The sequence below is a fragment of the Heterocephalus glaber genome, unplaced genomic scaffold (assembly GCF_053883595.1).
Source record: "Heterocephalus glaber isolate CG9 unplaced genomic scaffold, H.glaber_assembly_v1.0 deba00001504, whole genome shotgun sequence".
Lineage (NCBI taxonomy): Eukaryota > Metazoa > Chordata > Mammalia > Rodentia > Bathyergidae > Heterocephalus > Heterocephalus glaber.
In genome coordinates this window covers 26,337,058-26,360,393 of record NW_028258324.1, presented here as the reverse complement: position 1 = coordinate 26,360,393, position 23,336 = coordinate 26,337,058, and the positions used below count along the sequence as shown (strand labels likewise).

Sequence of the window (23,336 nt, the reverse complement as noted above, 5' to 3'; positions counted from 1 at the left end):
GATCCTTTAAATGCCAGTAAACTATACATTCTGGGTAATATATTTACTAGGAAAGCATATAAACTGGTGTTATAGGCATTTCAGTACATCTAGCAGAACAGTTGGCCAGATACTTGCATGCTGATTTGTGGATCTGATTATTGTTTGCATGGGCAGACAGGATAGGAAAATATAGGAAAATCATTTCTTGGTGCTAAAAATTTAAAGTTTCTGCTGGGCATGGTGGTACGTGCTTGTAATCATAGCACAAAGGAGGACTGCCGGGAGTTCAAGAGCAGCCTGGAATACATACTGAGTTCAAGGCCAGCCCGAACTATATAGTGAGATCCTGTCTCAAAACAAAGCAAAAATTCAAGTTTTCCAGTGAAGTACATGCAGGTTGGGCTTAGGAGTCTAAAACTGGAAGGGTCTGGGGCGTTTGGAGAACCAGCACTCATCTGTCAGGCTTTGGAGCACCTGGAAGTGGTTTTTAGGGATTGAAACAGTCAGGCTCAGGACATGGTCCCAGAGCTTTGAGCCTTATCAACCGAGCTGCCTGAGAAATTTCCTTAGAGTTATTCTCACCCGGGGTTGGAATAAAGGCTTCAGTGTGAAGTTGGGATAGTGCAATTTCTTGGTTTAATACTTTACAGATTTTTGGAACCAAACACACCCTGAAGTGAAAAGCTGCTTTTTTTTGCTGACCTTGTTGGATGGCTAATACTGTTTCTGGGAAATAAGAGAAACAAGCGGCTCATTGTTGGCAGGAGCTGAGAAAGACACAAGGAAGGCAAAAGGCGCGTCTGCAGCCCTTTTTCCCCTTTCAAGTATCGTGACTAAGTCAAGGCTGGACTGTGGCTGGCTTTTCATTCTACCTCTGGTAGACATGTGTTTTCCATCAGACAGGGCTGCGAGACACCTGACTCTGGCCAGTTCGTGAGTTAAGCCATGGACAGCCCATAAAGAGAGGAAAAGGCCTGCGGCTGCACCCAGACCCTCTTCATGCTGCAACATATTAAAAACACGGTATGGCTGGGTCTGCACATAAGTCAGAAATGATTCACACCTGTATGTTTGGCTTCTTCCAGTCAGAGACTGTCATTCCCAAAAGCCACTGTGGCCAGAAGGTCCTAGTGGTGGTGAACCTGCGGCATGCATCCCACAGTGGGCTGTTTGTCTCACTGAAAGCTCTGAAAGTTCACCATCACTGGTCTAGATCATCTGATGGTAGTGCTTCTCCTCCCTCTTGAGATGTAAATTTTCAAAATTTCTCTGATATTTTTTGGGAGATGGGATTAAAGAACAAAGTACCATACCATTTTTTGTAAAACTCGGTCACGCAAACAGGGTGTGATTCATATGTTGGCTTCATCTCTTTAAAAGCAGTAAGTTAATTAAATTAATCTGCATTAGACTTCGTCATGAGATAGCAAAAAGGAAACTAGTTATCCTTGTCACCAAGTTTAATTTAGTAGATGTCTTTTGGCTCCTGAAGGTGGGCAGGTCAGGGCTGTGACAGCATCTTCTACGCTGTCTGGATAGCCTAGGTGTCCACGCTCATGGGTGTGACTTGTGCTGAGATATTTCACCTTCTAAGTTTCTTCATCTCTAAAATGAGTGAATTAGTTGGAGTCATTGGTTTTAAATTATGTCTGTCCCAAGGCCCCATGCCAGAATCTTGGGATGCGAGTAGCAGCTAAGCTCAGTTAGTGTCTAGTTTCCAAAAGCTGTGCTGGTTCAACATACTTAAAAAATTTGTTTAAAATTTCAGCATGACAGTTGAGAAATGCCTGTAGGAAAAGCAGAATAGAAGTAAGTCCAACAGAATTTAGAGAAGACAGGCAAAGGCGCTGACATTTAACTGCTCCCTTCCTTGCTGGGCCTAGCACAAGCTGTTGAATGAGAGCAGTCTCTCCCTCAAGCTAGACATGGGGCCGTGAAGGAAGATCCTACTACTAGTTGAGAGGCACAGCTCTAAATGGACTTAAGACCTCATTCAGCCTGAACTTTCATGGTGACAGTACGTAGGATAAATACAAGGCCCCTACCTGTAATATGGGAACTCTGATGGATTCATGAATCATTAATAATGAAACAGAGCTAAATGAAATGAACACCCAGCAGGCAGCTGTACTTAGGAAGTAAAGAGGAAGCAATAAGTAGAATCTAGTACTCATGAAATGCTCAGCTAGAAAATCACAAGGTAATGAATGGTTAAAATGTGCCCTCAAGAGAAAAAGTTGATTAGGCTGGAGTTGTAGCTTAGTGGCAGAGTGCCAGCAAAAGCATGTGTGAGGCCCTGGGTTCGATCCCTAGTATCACTAAAACAAACAAAACAAATTCCCAGCAGGATGTGATAGTGTGTGTGTGTCAATTTCACCATTCTGGAAGGCTGAGTTAGGAGGATCACAAGTTTTAGCCCACCCTAAGTGACTTAGGGAGAGAGACCTGGTCTTCAACTAAAAAGGGGAGTGGGCCTGTGAATATAACTCAGTGTGGAGGGCATAGGTTCAGTCCCAGTGCTGGGAAGCGCAGGAAGGGGGAAACATTCTAATTTGTCCCTCTCTCCTTCCCTCCTTCTGTGCTGGTGAACAAATCCAGGCCTTGCACATGCCAGGCAAGCACTCTACTACTGAGCTGCATCCTCAGCCCCATGATTATGTTTGTTTGAAAAAATGTCTATAGTTATCATCATTAAATGAAACCCATGTTTTGTTACCAATTTCTGGTCCATAACCGTACAGCTTGTGGGGAATGTGTTTTGGGCCTACTATGTGCTCCAGATTTGAAACGCATGAAAGCTATTTTATCTTCTGTCCTCATAAGGAAGGAAGATCCATGTCATTGTGCTAGTTCTGAGGGGATAAGGAGACACTCGACTTCTTCCTGCTTTTGTTGACAAAGGGCACAACCCCAGCCCCCAGGAAGACTTAAGAATTAATTTGAGTTGAAGAAGAGAAGAGCCCAGAGTTTGTTAGGAGAGCTTCACTTGAGACAAATGGCTCCATTAGGATCTAACAGAAAAGATTTTCCTGACTTTGACACAATCAAGTGTGCATTTGCGAGTGATAAAACACAAGTGTCCTGTGTAGTGTTTGATTTCCTTAAAATGTTACAGGGCAAGTGGATATGTACATTTTCCTGTTCTGATTACTTGACAGTAATGTGGATACAAAACGGGGCAAACGCCTAGTTATGAGGGAGGGCATACTGTCCACTACTTTGGGTCACTGGACCTTAGTTAAAAATATTAAATGGCTGTTTTTTTTTGGTTTTTTTTTTTTTTTGATACCAGGGATTGAACTTGGGACCTTGTGCTTTCGAGGCAGGCGCTGGAACCACTGAGCTAAATCCCCCGCCCAAAATGGCTGTTTTATACCCTCACCTCCTTCTCTTTTTAAGAGAATACATTAGGTATAAGGAGAAATTTGGATTCTGCTGCTATCACGTAGCCTTAGGGCTGGGGTCAGTCACGGGTATAGGTGACAAACCATTCCACTTGCTAGGGACATTCATGGAGTTAGCACTGCAAACCCTGTGTCCTGGGAAGGCCATCAGTCCCAGACAAACTGGGATGATCAAGAGGGACTTCAGTTTCAGAATTTTTAGAAGGAGGCAGAGAATGAGGTGACAAAAGCTTTTAATTTCAACTGTCCACCATTCCAGAGAGCTCTGGCTCCCCTCCTGTGGTGTGTTTTGGTTCCTAAAAGGTGTTTCTTCTGTGTTGTATCAAACTTCTTAGCCTCAACATTCAAACTAAACACCTCTTCCAAGGAGGATGTTTCCTGGATTGCAAATCAAATGTATTATCCAGTGTGTGTCTTTGTTTGTTGCCTATTTATCTGTTTGGAGGAAACTCCACTCAGATTTTCAAAATGAACCAGCCTCTTCCTCATTTCACTGTTGAAGGAAGATGTTAGAAGGGCTTATGTGTTGTTTTATCACAGAAGCAAGATTTTGTTTTTTGAACCCTATATTTAGATTATTTTAAATGTATAGAACTTAAGGGTTTTGCTCATCGCCTATGAAAACTAATATGGAAATTAAACCATCTGTGAAATTTTCTGTTAATCAAATTTGCTTATGGAGAATTTCAGCAGATTTTTTTTTTTTAAAGACAAAGTCTTGCGACATAGTACAGACCTGCCTCAACACTGTGGAGCCCAGGCTGGCCTCGAATACATGACCCTCCTACCTCAGGCTCCTGAGTCCTGAGATTATAGGCATGCGATCCTATGCCCAGCTAAATTTCACCATATATGTTTGCAGACTTTTATACAGTACTTCCTTTCTTTCTCTCTTTCTTTTTTGGTATGGGGGATCAAACTCGGGTCCTTGTGCTTGCGAGGCAGGCGGTGGAACCACAGAGCTTAATCCCCGGGCCCTGCCTCAGCCTTTCTAAGTAGCTAGGGCTACAGGCACACTGCCTTAGCTGGCTTTGTATTTTGTTTTGCTTTGTTGTTCTGTTGCTTTGTATCTTCCGCCTTAGCCCCTAACTCTAGGCATATGAAACTGTTCAATGTCTACTTGCTCCTGTGTTCCTTCCTATGATTCTGAGTTCTAAGTAGCTATTTAGTTAATTGGGGGGGGGGGAACCCAAACAAGCACTAGCTGGGGATGGTGGTGGCATATGCCTGTAATCCTAGCACTCTGGGAGGCAAAGGCAGGAGGAGCAAACAATAGCTGGGCAACTTAGTGAGACTCAGTCTTTAAAAAAAACAGGTGCTGGAGATGTAGCTCAGTGTGAAGACCCTGAGTTCAATTCCCAGTACTGCAAAAAAACACACAGTGGGCCTTAACGTTAATTTACACTTAATTCAATACTCTGCCAAGATATCTGCTAAGTTGTAGTAGACCAGCATTTCTTAGTATTCCTACTCTATAGAATGCTTGTCTTGCAAGTTTGAGAAGCTTTGCACTTTTACCTCCCTCTCAGAAAGTACTCTTTGCACAGTATGCTGTATTAAGAGCTCTGAGAAATCCTGCAGTAAAATAAATTCTTGTTAACTATTTAGCTGAAAGTTTCACAATCTTGTTTGACAGTGGAACACATCTGGAAACAATGCTTTTTCTTTTGTCTTTTAGCTTAATATCTATTTACTTCCGTAAAATACATTATAAACCATATTTTGTTTTGAATATTGTATCTATTTTTATATCCTCTGTGAAAACTTATTAGCGACTGTTGAAGATAGTGTGCAGCACAGCTTCTGGTACCCATGGGCACAGAGAATGTGTGTACATGTGTGTGCATATGCCACATGTGTGTACTTTAGTTTTTAGGAGTTTTTAGTTTTACAGAAGAATTGAGTAGAGTTCCTGCATACTCTATTGTTAAATCTTACATTAGTATACTTCATCTGTTGTTAAGTAATGAACCAATATTGACATTTTTTAAGCAGAGTACATACTTTATTCAGCAGATTTCTTTAGTTTTTACCTAATGTCTTTTCTGTCTCTAGGTCCCATATTGAATACTACATTACATTTACCAGGCATGTCGCCTTAGGCTCTTCTTGTCTAAGGCATACTGTGTAGGTATCTTGTAAGATTCCCTTTTATTGGAATTTGTCTGATCTTTTCTCTTGTGAGGAGACAAGACTGCGTTATGTGGAGGAAAATTAGAAAGTTAAAAAAAGAAAAAAACCACTACCATTCTCATCCCATCAAGGCAAGGGTATATACTATCATCGCATCTTGTCACTGTTAGTGATAGCCTTTGACACTGGGCCAGGGCAGCACTTTTCAGATTTCTCCACAATAAAGTTGCCCTCTTCCCCTTTCCCATTCAGTCCTGAACCCTTTGGAGTGAAGTCCCTATTTGCCATTATGCCCCTTGTCCCCTTCAGGTTTGTGTATCTTTGTAAATTAGTTGGAATTCTTCTGCACCAGGGATTTGTCTCTTCTCCTCCCATTTGTTTATTTGTTCAGTCATTGGTTTATAGTAATTTGGATGTTGTGGATATACTTTTACTGAACTGCTGAACCACTGTGAGCCATGCGTGAACTTCTCCATTACTGATAGAGCAGAAGGGAAGTAAGTACCCAAGTAGGAAGTCTCAGAGGGATCAGGGAAGGCCTTACCCGGTCAGTTAAATGGAATTGTGCCTCTGATAAGTTGACAAAACCACAAGCTCACTTCAGAATGCCAGGAGTAGAGACACCTCAGTGAAGAAGTTTGTTGTAAGAAGGAGAGAAGCTGAGACTGACGAGTAACACATAGCTACAGCTACTAGGTGTTCCTCTTTGCTCTCCTAGACTCAAGTGGAAATTGGAGAGGTGTTGATGGGATTAAAGTAATGTCTATGTCTTTTGAGGGTTTAGGTGTGACTTCTGGCCTTTGGAGCACTGGTTGTCTTTTCCGTGATCTTCTCAGAGCCAGCCCTATGCAGGCCCGTGATGGTTTTGTAGTTAAGCCTAACCTTATGGTTTTGTTTTACTCGTCTGGGGTGTGTGTGTGTGTGTGTGTGTAACCAAACCTATTTTAAAAACGAGGGAAGCGAGCCCAAGACACAGAAGAGCAAGCTGCTGAACCTCTCTGAGACCAAGATGTTTGCCAAACATTCCAGGAGGCGCGCCGAGCAGCCCTGACTCCCTGGCCTCCCTCTGTGTCTGTAGCTCCTGGCTGGGGGAAGCTGCCAAAGAACTTTCTCTACAAGCTGTGTCTCTCTCTGTTGCCTGGTGCTGCAAAAGGCAGAAGTTCAGAAGCAAAGTCTATTTTTTTATCATTTGCTCTTTATATAGCCAGTGATGCACTGGCTTAGAACTGAATCCAGAATTCTTCCTGGCCTTGAACATGTTTCACTCTTAGTGCTTTGTGGAAGTGACCAAGTGTGTTTGCCAGAATGGATCCAAGGACACATACGTGTGCATTATTTAGGCCCCTCAGACCAGAGGGTTGTGTCCATCGTAACTCCCACCCCACCCCGTTCTCACTTTGACTACTTGCCTCATCAGGGACAGTTATTGGATCACAAGTGTCTTTGTATCTCAGTGCTGTGGAGTTTGCTTTTCTTGTTTTCTTTTATATCAAACATTACCAATCAAGAGTATGGTTTTATCCATTTCCAAACATGGAAGAGAAAATCAGTTTTGAAAAAAGGAGATGCAAAAGATAAATGGGATCTAAATTTAAATTCCGACTTTGTTGGAAGCATTTTGGGGAGGATGTTCCAGCTTTACTTTTGCTGCATTCTTGCTTCAGTGAGGACGTCTTCTGTTTGGGTTATTCCTCCCTGTGAGGACTGGAAAAGGCCTGGAACTGACGAGGTCTTCTCAGATCTGACAACTGCCTGCTTATCTGAGGCAGTTTGAGGCAGTCTGCTCTAAGTCCAGTTGGCTTCAGATAACTGCATTTAGATACTCTTTGGGATATTCTCCTCCTCTTTCCTCTTCTTTCCTTAACGGAAATGTTGTTTTCTCCCTACAATGTTCCCTACAAGAAGTGTTTTGTTCATCACAAATGTAGATGCTTAGCCTTCCCGTGGTTTTCTGGGGACCTGAGATGTTTAGTCTAACTGGTCAAATCTAAATTATGTGGAAGACACCAGCAGCTCCACTGTAACTTCCTCTTGTAAGGGCTGATGCTTTGAAGACCAGTAGGGGCACAGTTTGGGAAGAACTCTCTTTGGAGTTTTTTGTTTGTTTGTTTGGTTGGTTGGTTGGTTTTGGTTTTTTGAGACAGGGTCTCTCTATGTAGTTCAGGCTGGCTTTGAACTCACTATGTAGCCTAGGCTGGCCTCAAACTCATGGCGATCCTCCTGCCTCAGCCTCTCAAGTACTGGTATTGCAGGCATGCACCACACCCAGCTATCCTTCCTTGAAATGTCCTGGTGAAACGCTCTCATAAGTTGTGATAACCTTTGTGGAATTTGGTTATTTTTTGCACTGTGTTCTTTGTAAGTCTTAAAATGTACTCTAGAGAGCCAGAACTGTAGCTCAGTGGTAGAGCACCTGCGTAGCTTGTATAAGGCCCTGTGTTTGATCCCCAGCACAGTGTCAACAAAAAAGGTGTAACAAGATTTCTATCAGAGAACAAAAGCCAAGACTAGATGAGTAAGGAGGGGGTCTGGTATCTGTGCCTCCATAATTTGAATTAAGGTAATGATTATTTGATGGAAAGACCCCCCCCCCCGCCCCATACCGGGGATCAAACTCAGGACCTTGTACTTGTGAGGCAGTTGGTAGCACCACTGAGCTAAATCCCCAGCCCAGTAACGATTATTTGAACAGTAATGATTAACAGGAAAGTACTTTGGAAGGAATCTCAGGAATCTATGCTCCAAAGCATGAAGCATTCTGATGGTGTCTTTTTGATAAGGTATAGTAGGCCCCAGTCATTCATTGCCTTTGTGTTCTTGCCTCCTGCAGTGCTCAATCACCAACACCAGCAGCAGATGGCACCCAGCACCCTGAGCCCCCAGAACCACCCTGCTCAGAACCCAACATCGGGGCTCATGAGTCTGCCCAATGCGCTCACCACTCAGCAGCAGCAGCAGCAGAAACTTCGGCTCCAGAGGATCCAGATGGAGAGAGAGAGAATCAGAATGCGCCAAGAGGAGCTCATGCGGCAGGTATGGCCTTCCCTGGGGGAGAATCTGTAGCTTTTGGTAGCTGTTTGCCTTCTGGTCAAACCTTCCTCTAGAAGCACTGCAACTAGAGACCCAAAACTCTACAACAAGCCTCATGATTAGAGTCTAGTTTCTTCTCCCTGCATTCTGCCTGCACTGTTTTCAGAGCCAAAGTCCTTAAGAATTCAAGGACTTCGTTAGATTAGCATGGCTGCCTTTGGATTTCAGTGGTAGTGTATAGAAAGAAAGAAAGGAGAAAGTAGGGGTAAAGAACAAGTTCCAGTTGTCTACTACCATGTAGTAGCAGATTATCCCAAAACTCAGTGGCTGCAAACAGCCATTTCATAATGTCATACTATTCTGTGGCTCAGGAATTTGGAAAGAGACCAGTTGGGTTGTCCTGCTCTTCGTGACATTGACTGAGGTCCCTTAGTGGTAGTGAAGGTGTATGGGCTGGTAGGGAAGCTCCAAGATACCTTTCACTAAGTGTGTGGCACCATGGCAAGAGTTACTGGAAGACTGGGCTTAGATTAGATGAAGGCCTGGATGTCCACATGTGGCATCAATGGCATGACAGTCTCAGAGAAGCGGGACTTACACATAGCAGCTTGACTCTCCAAGAGAAAACTCTGAAAAGGACATGAAGCTACCAGTCTCTTAGGGGGCTGGTCTGGAAACCATCATGGAGTCACTTTTGCCATGCTTTCTTCGTCAGTGCTGTCACAATACAGCAGCAGATAGCAGAGGAGATGTTTCATGGAAGCAACAACAGTCTGCAGCCATCTTTGGCTTACCACAGAGAATGAAAAAAAAAAAGAGAAAACAGTGAAGGGAGAGTGAGACAGGAAAATGTTTGTATATGGGCTCTGTTTGAGTGCGCTGTGAAACTGCCATATGTTCATGTGTCCACTCAGTCAACAGAATATTGCTGTGCATCCTGTGGCCACTCACCACTGTGCTGTGAAACTGAGTTAACAGAACCCATTGTTTTCTCCCTGCTTTAGTGACTTGAGCTATAGAAGAGCAGGATTCATTCTTCTGTGTGGCTAAACTAATATAGCACATGTTTGCCGGTCTCATTTTCTGGTTACATTTTGAGGAGAAAAGCTTTGGTTTATTTTGTAACTCTTTAGACTCTTTTATGATTCATGTGAAGCAAGATAGCTTCCTTCTGCTACTTTAAAGAAATAAGTGGGCTTAACTATTCCAAAGATCTTTCTGGAAGGGGGATTCTGGGTATGTGAGGATAAACAGTTTTTTTCAATTATATCTGATACTTTAAAAATATACCAAGTCTTCCATAAATGAGTAATATATTTATCATCAAATAAATTGTAGAATATAAGGTATATGTGTGTGAGGCTTACAGTACTGCACATGGTGAATTAAAATCATTTATTAGACATACCCTTTGAAAATAAGAGAAATGAATATAAACTGTGGTTTTGTGCTTAGCTGAACTTTCTTCCAAATTCTCTCCAAACTGAGGAAGACAACTTTATAAGGTAACTACAGTTGTGCCTTTTACCCCAAAGATTTATATTTGAACTTCATGGTTATTTCAGGGTGACAGTTGTTTATACTGTTTTAGATATACAGGATCATGTTTCTTGGCAGGAAATAGTTATATTATTGTTTTTTGGTTTTGGGTAATAATTCTATTTGGAATAAAGTTTCTATTCTATAATATAATGTGGATTATACAGAATTATAGTGCTATTTATAAGTTCTCAAGCTCTCAGATTTATATTTAAACTATCGTTAATGAGAATGTGTGTGTGTGTGTGTGTGTAACTGACTCTTCTGCAAGGAATGACTTGTTCTCCATTTCTGCCTCCTTGTATGTTTCTCTTTCCCTTGCCCTTGCCCCACCTCCTTCTTTCTCACAGAAAGCATTTCTGAAAAGGGGTGGGGAAAAGTGCCCTGGATTGTTTCCTACAGTCCAGTTGTAGATGCCTTTAAACCACAAGATAATATTGATGGTTCATATTACATACTTGACAACCAAGTTCCTTAGTGCTGATCCCTGGAGGCGGAGGAACTTGGAGTATTTTGCTATATCGTATTATGCACCGTCCCACCCCCACCCTGTAGCACAGCAGGGCGAAAAGGCTGTGTGTGTGTGTGTGTGTGTGTGTGTGTGTGTGTGTTTGTGCACTTGAGAGAAAGAGTGAGTTAGGAGGAGCTGGAATGAGTGGTTCTTTTAATTTTGTTATTGGAGTACAGGAAGAAAAGTCTAAATGACTTTTTTGGGGGGGTGGCGGTGAGTACCGGGGATCGAACTCGGAACCTCGTGCTTTCGAGGCAGGCGAAACCACTGAGCTAAATCCCCGGCCCCTAAATAGACTTTTTAGTCCTGGAAGATTTTTTTTTTTTCCCCAGAAGCAGCTTGCTCCCCAGTGCCAAAGATTTCATTTAAGGCTGTACAATAAATGATGAGAGGATGTTCTATGGTAAATCCAGGGACATTTGTCAGGATACCGGGTGATCGTGATTCAGGTGTGGATTATTTTATATCATCTTGGAGGGCTTTTTGACTTCTTTCTTTATTTTTTTTTTGTACCGGTGTTTGAACTCAGGACCTTGTGCTTGCAAGGCAGGCACGGTGCCACTGAGCTAAATGTCTGGCCCTGACCTCTTTCTTTTGGTGATTTTTTTCGTCACTATTTGTACCTAAGCAAGGGCCACTATGCCTGGCTTATGAGATTTGAAATTATCTATAGACTTCTGTTTGTTCGTTCTCCCCCACTCCATGTACAGGCACCTGAGCAGTACAGGCACCTGAATATCCTTCGCTCAGTGCAATTTGTGATTAACTGGCTCTCCTTTTGCTTGTGGGAGATCTCCAGTTGTACATCCTGTCTTCCCAGGACCCTGTCCTGTAGGCAGGCAAGACCCACCTACAATTCCAGGAGATGTCCAGGAGAGAGGCCCCATGCTATGCACCATATAGAATGAGGGGAGGATGGAAGATGGCATTTTTTCACTCCTTCTGTTTCTTCTCATTCATTCATTTGGCCAACATTTTTTTTTTTTTTTTTTGGGTCCTGGGGATCGAACTTGGACCTTGCGCTTCCAAGGCAGGCGGTGGAACCACTGAGCTAAATCCCCGGCCATGGCCAACATTTTGTATGTGGTAAAAAGAAATAGATAAATGGGATGTGGCTACCCTCATATAATTTATATTTTAGTAGAAGAGGTGAAATAATTAGATCCAATCCAAGTTGGTGGCCAGGAGGGTAAATTAACACTATTCCCTTCTTCTTGGAATCCTAGTGGCTGCTATCTTTGACTTTTGTTACTGGACTGAGAGACCAGACACACCAGGGTTCTGCAAAAGTGACTTAAGATGCTCCTTTATTTTCCAGCGACCTCTCAGGCCAGTAGGTTGTTAAAAAGCAACAAAATTAAGATCAAAGGTTCACTGATTAGGAACGATAGGTAGAATTTCTTTCAGTGTGGACCCTACAGCTTAGTATTGGCTGCTGTAACAACACAGTTGAGCTACTTTTATCTGATAATCCATACATTATCTCGGCATAGGGCAGGTGTCCAAATGGAGGGGAGATGTAGCACAGGAGATTCCATCTAGGCCTTCTGCTCACTGCCTTATTACTTGTTGCTCTCAAAAGAATGGTCAAAGACATTACAGAGAATTTTTTTGAAAGCCATTCTCTACTGTTAGTGAGAAGAGCTGCATTTTTACTGGATTTCCCTAAAGCTGTGAGGGATCTTCAGATTCACCCAAGAAATGGAAACTCTAGAAAAAGATAGCTTTTTTTTTTTTTAATTGAGACAAAGTCTGGCTGTTGCCCAAGCTGGCCTTGAATTTTGCTTTGATGATCCTCCTGCCTCAGCCTTCAGAGTGCTGGATTACAGGTGTGAGCCACCATGCCGAGCTCGAGAAAGCAATTCTTTTTTTTATAGCAAAACATTTATTGGTACATTTTAGACATACTAAGAAGCAGTTCTTAATTAAAGGTTTATTTTCTGTTATTTTTGTTTGTTGAGTTTTTCTGAGTAGAATTTTTTTTTAATTTTTAAAAATTAAAAAGTTGAAAGCCAGGCATGGTAGCACAACCTGTAATCCTAGCCCTCATGAAGCTGAGGTAGGAGGATCTCCTCGAGTTAGAGGCCAGCCTGGACTACATATAGTGAATTCAAGGCCATCTTGAACTACATAATGAAATCCTGTCTCAAAAAACCAAAACCAAAACAAACAAACATAAACAACTATATATATCTGGTTAATACAGAAGAAAGCATTTTTGGTAAGTGAAAGAAGGCAGACCTCACAAAGCTACATACAATATACACTGTTGTACGATCTGATTTATGTGACATTCTGGAAAAGGCAAACCTGTGAGGATACAGAGCAGATGAGAGTCGCTGGGCTGGGCTGGGCGTGGAGGCACTGTTCACCTCCCGGCAGCGTCTCTGGGAGTTTCAGGAGTGAGAGCCTCATTCTGCATCTGGTTGTGGTGGCTGTTTCACAGCTCCCTACAGAACTCAAAACTGTACATCACAAAGTGTGAATTTTACTGCATGTCATAATAGAATGACTGCACAAAAAGGCCAAATACACATTCATTGTACCAAAATGTGTAAAGTACTCAAAAACAAAAAAGAAAATTATAATCATGCATGCTCTTCCCTAGAGAGAATGGCTGTAAAAATGTTGGTGATTACTCTCCACTCTTTTTTGTATGTATCTGTGTGTGTCCTTTGTTTTGTAAAAGAAAATTGATAGCATAAGCATATTTTAATGTGGTTTGTTTACCTCTTCTTCCTCTTTTTTTATTTGTTTTATTTGGGATTTTTTTTTTTTTTTTTTTTTTTTTTGGTTTTTTGAGACGGGATTTCACTATGTAGCCCAGGCTGACCTCAAACTCACAGTGATCCTCCTGCCTCAGCCTCCCCTATGTCCTTTCCTCCTTTCTTTCTTTTCTTTCTTTCTTTCTTTCTTTCTTTCTTTCTTTCTTTCTTTCTTTCTTTCTTTCTTTCTTTTCTTTCTTTCTCTCCCTCTCTCTCTCTCTCTTTCTTTCTTCTCAATCTGTGGGAAAATTATATATCAGTCATGCAAATTGTTCCATGACATTATCCATACTGTGTATCTGGAATCCTTTCCATGACAGACAGGATGGGCATAAATTTTTTCTTCCTTTCTTTTTTGTGGTACTGGGGATCAAACTCCAGACCTTAAACTTGTGAGGCAGGCAGCAGAACCACTGAGCTAAATCCCCGGCCCCTAAATAATTTAGACTGTTTTTTATTGTTTTTTTTTGAGTCAGGGTCTCCCTTTGTAGTTCAGGCTGGGCCTGAACTCACTATGTAGCCCAGGCTGGCCTCGAACTTGCAGTGATCCTCCTGCCTCGGCCTCCCGAGTGCTGGGATTACAGGCATGTGCCACCACACCCGGCATAAATTTTTAAATACCATTAGCCACGCATGCCTGAAATGACTGTAGAGTGTTCTGTTGTTGTATCTTAAAATTCTGCACTGTAGTTGCTCCGTATTCAAAAAGACATGATTGTACTTTTACCAGATGAAGTGGAAAATGTTTATCACTGGTAAGAAATTAAGAAACAGGCTTAACAGTTTTATTTACCCATCTAAAAAAACAGTTCTTTGACTTGAAAACACATGCATGGCTTTATCTGAAGAGAGTATTTCATTTCATGTGTTATTCATTTAAATATAAAGCTGGGCAGAGGTGTGGCTTTGGGCTGGAAGATTTTAACCTTGAGGACTTCCTGTTAGCCCCCAGAAGTGGTGAAGTCTCTGGCTCTCCTTTCCTCCTTCTCCAGGGGCTGCATTGTTGAGAAACTTATTATTCCCAAGCAAATTCCACACTGTGTTTACCCCCATCCTTTCCTTAACTGGGGTTTGGGAGACTGGAGAATGAAGCTAGTCAAACAAAAATGCTGACTAAGCCTTGCCTGTGGTTGCCAGGGCAACAGCAACCGGAGAGGAGGGAGGCCTCGGAATTCTTTTGGCAGGGCTCACGGATTTCTGTTGGGTTGACAGCCACGACAGGCAGGCTGGCCAGCTGGCCAGCCTCATGCAGCTGTTCCTGACCCTGGGCTCTGGGGAGGGACACACCCAGCTGTGAGCAGCCCTGGCCTGGAGAAGAAAGTCAGGAGAAGAATGGCTATTTACAGAGGTTAAAAAGTGTCACATCATGGCAGATGAGGCAGCATGGTGGCTACTTCTTCAGCCTACAGGACCATACTTCATAGAAGTAGGTTTCTGAGTTGACTAGGAATTAAAGGTCCTGTCTTCCAGGACTGAGTAATGCAAATCCCTCTCTAGTAGTCTGACTATTTAGTAAGTTCACTTACTCATTTATGGGTTCAACAAATGTTGTTAGGCCCTCAGTGTACATAAATGAACAGAACCAGCCCCTACACTTTAGGAAGTTCCACCTCAGCTTCTGTCAAATGTTATCCTTGGCTACAAGTCTCAGAAAGAATCCATTTTCTGCTCCCTCATTAAGGCATAATACTAATGTAAGTCTTTGAAAAAAGACTACCTTTTCTCAAACCAACGTGTTGTACATGATACATAGATACAGTTTTTGTCAATTAAAATGAACTAGTAAGTAATGAAAGAAAATGATCCCTTTGAAAAACATTGTAAGTTGAACATAGTTTTAAAATGGAGACTCATTCTTTGTTAACGAGGACAAGCAACTTCTTATTTCTGATTTTCATAAGATCACTGAAGTATGAGGAAATACTCCATTTCAGAATTCATTCAGGCCCCCTTTTTAAGTGGAGAGAGAAGAATATGTAAATTATAATGTTTTCTTTATGTGATCCAAAGGGACAACAGAAATAGATTGTGGAACATGAGATTGTTATATACATCCCAAATTCAAAGAGCAACAAACAGGCCCTGGATAATAATTATGGACTCAACAAATGTTTTCCCAAAAGTATCAAAGTTTCAACTCTGTTCTTTTATAGCAACAGTCTGGCAGCTGAGCATGTATGATGAGATATTTCAAAAAGGGAGGCTCCAGGAAATGTGACAGTGAATTTCTAGAATCTGTTGGCACAGAGTTAAAAAGAGATTTACATCAGGAATGTTCTCTCCCACCCCCAAAGAAGGTAAATAATTCAACTTTCTGCCTCTGAAGTCCCTCAGGGTTTTGGCAGAGAGAGAACAATGTCCTTTGCACCAGAATAACTATTTTAATGTTAAGATTTCAAAACATTGTCTTTATTTTTTTCTTTTCTTTTGTTTCTACTCACCCCACCCTTCATAATTAAAACAATCCAGTCTTCCATTTTGGTATAATCCCTGGCCACACACTCTTAAATCAAGCAGAGCACCCTCTGAAGAGGTTATTGTCATTCCTTTCTCTTTGAAGTACCCTCCGGCCCTGGAGGAGCAGACTGGAGGGGAGGATCCCTCGCCTGGGACCAGCGGCAGCAGCAGGAGCTCTTTGCAGCTGTTTACTTTCTTACCTCCACTGTTGATTTATTCCGCAGATGAGCAGTAGGCCAGTTGGGGAGTTGGAGGCTAGGAGGCCCGAGGTTTGCTTCCAGGGACATCTTCAACTCACAAGAGCGCTTTCCCTTTTTACATCCTCCATTCCTCAGCTATTGTACACACCTCTCCATCTCTCCGACCACCCGCTCCAGATGCTAGGAGAGGGTGTTTTTGTTTGTTTTTCCTTTTGAGGGTCTCACTATGTAGTTCATGCTGGTCTTGAACTCGCTATGTAGCCCAGGCTGGCCTCGAACTTGTTGCAGTCCTGCCTCAGCCTCCCAAATGGTGGGATTACAGGTGTGTGCCACCACGCAAGGCAAGGAGAAGGTGTTTTTAAACCCACATACAATTTTTTTCCTAGGAGGCCAAATGCATGCCCACAAAGAGAGTCTCAAGCTCGTATTTTGTGACAATCTTTCCAACCCCAGCTAAGACATAAAGAAAAAATAAAACTGGTGAGGGAGGGAAAGGGCTGGGGTGGGACTACTATGGGACGCTTTCCAGATCTTTCTGAAACTAGCCTTTAAAATCTGAACTTACAACTCAGCTTGGTGGGTTGAATTCCCAGGACACTGGCTCCACGCATACGTTGAACAGCATCAAAGAGGACATCCAGTTCACTGTTTCCCAACTCAGGGAGGAATACTGTTCTGCACTGTGCAACAGGCTGCTTTATTAAATTCTCCTCTCAGCTGTCTGAGGTAAAACAATTGGTATTTCCATGTTATAGTTGGGAAAACAGGCCCAGAGAAATGAAGTAACTTGTCCATGTCTTACAGCCAGTAGGTGAAAGGGCCCAAAATTTGAGGCCTGCCAACCTCATCCCTCAGCTCTCTCTTCTCTGCCACGCTGTCTTTGGTGGTTACCAGAAAGGACTCAGAAGCTAGACGACCTGGATTTAGATCCTCCTCCACCAGTTATTAGCCATAGGATCTTGGGAAAGTGTTTACTCTCTCTGTGCCTCAGTTTCCTCATCTGTAAAATGAAGATCATGGGGTTGTCATAAGGATGAAGTGAAATGGTAGTCAAGGTGCTGGGGACAGAGTTCCACACCAGTACATCTAGTGTCTTTGCCTCCCAGTCCACTGAACATCCCCAGCTGCTCATTCTTCTAAGTATGCTTCTAATCTTTGTAACAGCCCAACAAGATAGGTCTTATGAACAGGAACAAACTGTGAAGAAAAGTTAAGAATTTAGTCCAAAATGTCATAGCTGTATCATAACTGAACTAGCATTTGAACTCCAATCTTTCTGATTCCAAAGACAGTTTTTCCTCTATGTCAGGCTGCCTTTCTGTGCTAAGCCTAGCACATGTCTAATAGCATTAAACCTTTAACTACTGTTAGCAAATTACAGTGGGCAATATCTCAAAGAATTGAGAAGCAGCCACTTCCCCGACTGCACTGATTACTAACTAGAAAGTTCCTCTTCCTGTCTGCCTCAAAGCTAGGATGGAAAGGGTCTTCCTTTCCTCAGGTGACAGTCTCTTATAGTTTGAGGGCCATGGTGTGTCCTTTGAGTCATCTGTGGTTAAGTAGTCCCTTGCTTCATCATAGGATGTGCTATTCCAACTCCTCTCAGTACTAGGGGTTCTTCTTTGGTCACACTTGGTAAAGTGTTGACAGAAACCTGCCTCCAGTCTGCCACATGAAGGTTGACGAAGTAGGGAGGCTGGTCAGATACCTAGAGAAGCAATGGTGGCTGCTACTTGAGATGGGGAGTTTGGAGCATGGTGGCGCTGGGGACATGGACTCCACAAGGCGTGGGCCTTGCCCTTCATTCTTCAGTGGTCTGTCTCCCTTGTAGAATCTTCGCGAGGACAAGTCTCTGTCTCATCTGTTGCTACTGGCAAAAATTGTAACCGGCACTCACTACTACTCAGTGTCTTTTGTTTTGTTGTTTTTTAATAGGGTTTTGAGACAGCATCTCACTACAGTGTGTAGTTCAGCGGGCTGGACTTGAACTTGCTATGTAGCACACAGACTGGCCTCGAACTCCCAGAAATTCTCCTGCCTCACTCTCCCAAGTTAAAAAATTACAGGTGTGCACCACCATGCCCAGCTCAAAAGCTAATTTTGTCATACAAATGGTTTATAAACTTCTTTTAAAAAAAAATTGTTTTCTTAGCCTTGTGAGGAATTTCATGCTTTGGTTTAATCTCAGTAAGGTGAAAATTGACCAGAATGAAATGTCTTACCTCTCAAAATGGAGCAGTTTCATGTAGTCATGTGACTTTAAAGTTGCTTAATCAATTAATTAATTTTGGTGATGATGGGGATCAAACCCAGGGTCTTACACATTCTAGGCAAGCATGCTACCATCGAGCTACTCCCCAACCTTAAGTGTTTGGTTCTTTTTTTTTTTTTACTCTTTTTGAGATTGGAATATAACACATGAGATAAGAATAGTAATTAGTTAAGCATTTGGTAAGTGATCTTGGGAGGTAGGTAGGCACTGTTCTAAGCATCTTTAACACCATAGGAGCCCTGTGGGGCGGGGTGCCCATATTATTCACACTTTACAAATGAGGACTAGAGAGGTTAAATGAGTTGCTAGAAGAGAGCAGGGCCAGGGTCATATTCAAGAATTTGCTGCAGAGCTCCTGCTCCTGACCACCGTGCTAATAGTGAGTGAGTACAGCCAGGCCATTACCCAGGGATCGAGTGCTCCTGGCTGGTCGGGTGAATGCAGTAAGTTACTGTTTCAGTCGTGTCTGTGGTTGAAGGTGTCATCGAATGTTCTTAGTGTATTTTTTCTTTTATTACTAATCAGGATTTAAAATAGTTCCATTTGAATCCCGCTGTCTTGTATTCATTGAGTAAATCTTTATTGAATATCTATCATATGCCTAGCATGGTTAGAGGTGGTAGGAATATAGGAGTGAACATGGCAAATGAGGCCCCTTCCCTCATGGAGCTTATGTTCCTGTAAGAAAGCCAGAGAAGAAATGCCTAAGTTGCTATGAAAAAAATAATGCAGGTGAAGAGAGAAAATAACCGAGGTGAGGCTGTTCTTAACAAGAGCCAGGAAGGAGCTTCTCCGCAGAGGTGACATTCGTAGGAGACCATTGAGGAGTAAGGAGATGGGCTTTGGGAAGACCAGAGGAAGTGTCCAAACAGAGGGAGCGGTCGGTGCAGATGCCAGCTCTGGGAGGGACAGCAAAGACAGGAGATGAAAGGGAGAGGGCAAAGCCCTCAGCAAGGACCTGCCCCAGGCTCCATTCCAGGGGGACAGGAAGCAGGGGCACATGGTTGTCACTGGCTGCTGTGTGGGATGGCTTGTGACCCAAGAGTGATCTTGTAATAGTATCAGAGGGAGTGTTGTATCATACATAATAACTTTCTAACTAGACTGCCTAATTTATTTTTCAAAGTTGTTATTATTCAGGCAATGCTCTCATTTCTTAGTCATTTGAAGGTAGAAAATGATACTGTGAACCCCCTGCAGGTAGAAGGTAGCATTTACTCCTCTGGTGACTTTGTGGTCAGGTCTTCACAGTAGTTAGGAACAACATTGATGATGAAGAATGAACTTCAGTTTTCTTGAATCTAAAGCAGGGGAAGCTGGACATGGTGCCACACACCTGTAATCCCACCTCTCAGATGGCTGAGGCAGGAGGATCGCCTCAAGTTTGAGGCCAGCCTGGGCTACACAGTGAGTTCAAGACCAGCCTGAACTACGTAGCAAGACCCTGTCTCAAAATAACAACCAGAAAACAATCAATCAATAAATAGATGGAATGACTGTGAAGTGGAACAGTGAAACATTCTCCCCAATATACTGTGTGAACTTTCAGCTTTCATTATTATATAAGCCTTTTGAATTTTATTTATATATTTGGCCACACATAAGCATTATTTTATGTTGTATCTATTTGAAGTACGCTCGGAGTAATTTAAATGAAAGGGAAAGTTTAGAACTATATATTTTATCTAGTTTCTGATGTTTTCTTATAATTTAAATTTGATTTTCATGTTATTATAGATAATGAATAATTTGTATACTCTATTATTAATTCCATGAAGTTCTAGAAATGATTCTTACTATATATAAATTCAGACCTCTTAGAAATTATGTGTTCAACCTGTACTCTTAAAATATATGGTGATAAAACTTTGTGAAATATAAAGAAATGCAGCCATCTCAATCAATTTCTGTGTTTAAAAGGGTATCTTTTAGATACCTAGAGTAAGCTTATCTAGAAGTAAGCTTATCTAGAAGTAAGCTCCACATTTACTCAGAATGGTTGATGAATAGAATATTTGGGAGAAAGCTGGGGTTTTTTTTTGATAATGAAGGTTATTAGTCAAAGGATTCTTGCCCTTACAATTTATAAAGAACTAAAAATTAAACCAGGCATGATGGCTTACATCTATAATTCCAGCACTCTGGGAGGCTTAGGGAGGAGGATGGCAAGTTTGAGCCCAGCCTGGGTACTCTAATGACTTAGAAAGACCTGCCTCAAAAAAAAAGCAGGGGTGGCGGTGGGGGCTGGGAATATAGCTCAGCACAGAGGCTTCCGGCTTCAATCTCCGACACTAAAAGAAGTCGAATTCCATCACTGAGCACGTGTTCACACTGAGGCTCAGGATGTGCGCAGGTTCCTGACTGGTTGGGGCTGTAGGCTCCAGGTTCCTCATACCAGGTTCAATCCCTGTTGTTGTTCTTCTCCAGGAAGCTTTCAGAAAGCCTTTGTTGGATAATAAACTTTCTAAGACATGCTATCTGCCTTGTAAAAACAACTTTGAGAATATAATGTAACTTTTCTTGATTTGTTCAGAAGCTACTTCCATTTAGATAATGGACTAAAATCATCTTTTAAAAAAACTGTATTTAAAAATTTTCTTTTTGGGCTGGGGATTTAGCTCAGTGGTTACGGCGCCTGCCTTGAAAGCGCAAGGTCCCAAGTTCAATCCCCGGTACCAAAAAAAAAAAACAAAAATTTTCTTCTTGTGGATTACTGAATCAAATTGGTTAAATGTTCCGAGTCTTTGCAGTCTAGGTGAACAGAAGCGAACCAAAGGTCCTTTCTAGCCAGTGTTTAATTTCCATATGAGTTAACAATGCAGTTTCTTATCAGGCAGGTCCCTCACAGTTTATGAGCCAGGCTTCCCTAACTCCTAGTAACAGCACAGTGAACTCTAGTTTTTATAGCTGATGACTTCACTGGGACTTGTCTAGACAGCAGTTACCCTATAAAGTCATAGCGTGTTAGGGCTGGAAGAGATTTAACAAAGATACTGTAGCTTAGATGGCCTACATGTTCTGTTTGCCATTGTAGCCATGGTTCTGGGGCCTGAGGGAAGTTGAGACCAGTGACTTCAGCATGAAAAGTGGAAAACTGATAGGGATGTGTCTGGGGAAGGGTCTAACCTTGGTGTTGGGTGCAAGTACAAACATACAAAAGTATTATTCTCTGGAAACAGCAGCAAATGGGAAAGGCATTTGATGCCCGGTCATGTTTGTCAAAATGGGCGAGGTTTTTGGAGGTGATACCCAGAGAAAGTAATTATAGTAAATAAATTCATAACCTTTTGAATTGGCCCTTTTTCGCAAAGACATGCTGGCTTTAAAAATAATGCTTGCATTATATTTTTTGCTAATAAAATCCATATGCTATCATTTATTTAGTCAACAATATATCAAATAGAAAAACGGATTGACTTCTTTAAAAAACTTTTTCATGGTTTCACATTCCTGGTTATTAACATAAACTGCCAAAGGTAGTTTCATGTAGAGTCTGAACTCTGTAATCCCACTGCTTCACTGGCCTGTAGGTGACAAAGACTAGAATGTACCTGCTAGTCTGCAGGAATCCAATCACTTGGACTGAGTTAGATTGGGTCTGAGAAGCTGGATAGAAATGGGCTTGTCTTTGAGAAAGCGGCTGAGGGGCCTTTTTGTGACTTGAGTGCTTAAACAGTTACACAGGTAGGTGAGGCAATTTTGAAGTAAGTGCCCTGAGGCCACATGTTGGTTGAACTTTCCCTTAGCTTTGTGAATGTAGGAGAGTGACATATTGCTAAGACTTTCTTCAGAGGGAGAATGCTAATGATTTCCTGATGCTTTTGACTCACTGGGAATATATATAAAGTGTTTTGTATATGGTGAGCAGTTTTTGGTTTCTGGTGACATATGCTCTGCTCTCATCCTGTGATGATGACTAACTCCTTGCTCCCTCTGATTGTATTCTTTATAGGAAGCTGCCCTCTGCAGACAGCTCCCCATGGAAGCAGAGTCCATGGCCACCGTTCAGGCTGCTGTCAACCCGCCCGCCATGACCCCAGACATGAGATCCATTACCAATAATAGCTCAGATCCTTTCCTCAATGGGTAAGTTTACATTTGGGGCCATTGATTTTTGTTGTCTTTATTTATGTGGTCTAGGCTTCATTTACATTGGGAAAAGGTGAAAAACTGGACAGTTGAGGATGCAGTAGAGGGAGGAAGTAAGGGGAGCTGTCACCAAAAAGGAAGGCAGAGGAAAGCATTTACTTTTATAAAATCCTCAGATTAAAAAATTAGTGATATGACCTGGAGTAAACCTTAGTCAATAATTTGGAATATGGGATGAACTTCTAATTTAAACAGGATGGTATTATCTAGTAATTGTATTTGGAAGAATCTTGTGGTTTTATGTAATCAACAAAAGGATAAAAGCATGTCCATTGCAAATTGAGAACGAAACAATTAAGAGATGATGTTTATAGTGAAATGTGAGTAAGGCCTATAGTTTAGATAATAGCATACCACAATGTCAGTTTCCTGGTTTGGGCAATTGTGTTGTGGTTGTGTAAGATGTTATCATTGAAAGTCCACACAGGGACTCTGTACTCTTTTCTACATCTTCTGTGTGAGTCTAAAATTATTTCACAATTTAAAAATTAATTAGAACAAAGAGATGATGTTTTTGAAAAAAGAAAACATAGGAGCAGAAGGAAAAGATAATTTAACCACAAATATCTGCATGAGTAGAAGTAGTCAACCCTAAAAATAGCCTTTTAAATCTCAGCAACAGGGAATACTCTATTTCTCATGTTTTTCTGCCTTTGAAGAGACTTCTGGGAAACCAGCAAGGACAATTAAAGATAGAGAGATGAAAATAAACAGCAATCAAAATAATGATGGAATAGGATTTTTAAGTTGTTGATTTTAAAGTATGGGAAAATATGAAGAATAATGTAGGAGTTACTGATGTACCCACTCCCCAGATTTGCTTTATTTCTACCCAGTCTTATTTTTTAAATAAAATATTAAATCCATTCCACTAGCGCCCCATTTTTGTCTCTT

At 41.8% G+C, this 23,336-nt stretch overlaps 1 protein-coding gene across 4 annotated transcripts in view; it reads left to right on the top strand.

The window, feature by feature from the left end:
- Wwtr1 (WW domain containing transcription regulator 1) overlaps window positions 1–23,336 on the top strand; it is a 152,120-nt gene that overhangs the window by 120,648 nt on the left and 8,136 nt on the right. For all 4 annotated transcript variants that reach the window (XM_004834436.4, XM_004834435.3, XM_021252994.2 and 1 more), the window contains 2 exons: window positions 8,350–8,552; window positions 22,246–22,379. In XM_004834436.4, coding sequence (XP_004834493.2) covers window positions 8,350–8,552; window positions 22,246–22,379 — 337 coding nt within the window. The remainder of the gene's footprint in view (window positions 1–8,349; window positions 8,553–22,245; window positions 22,380–23,336) is intronic.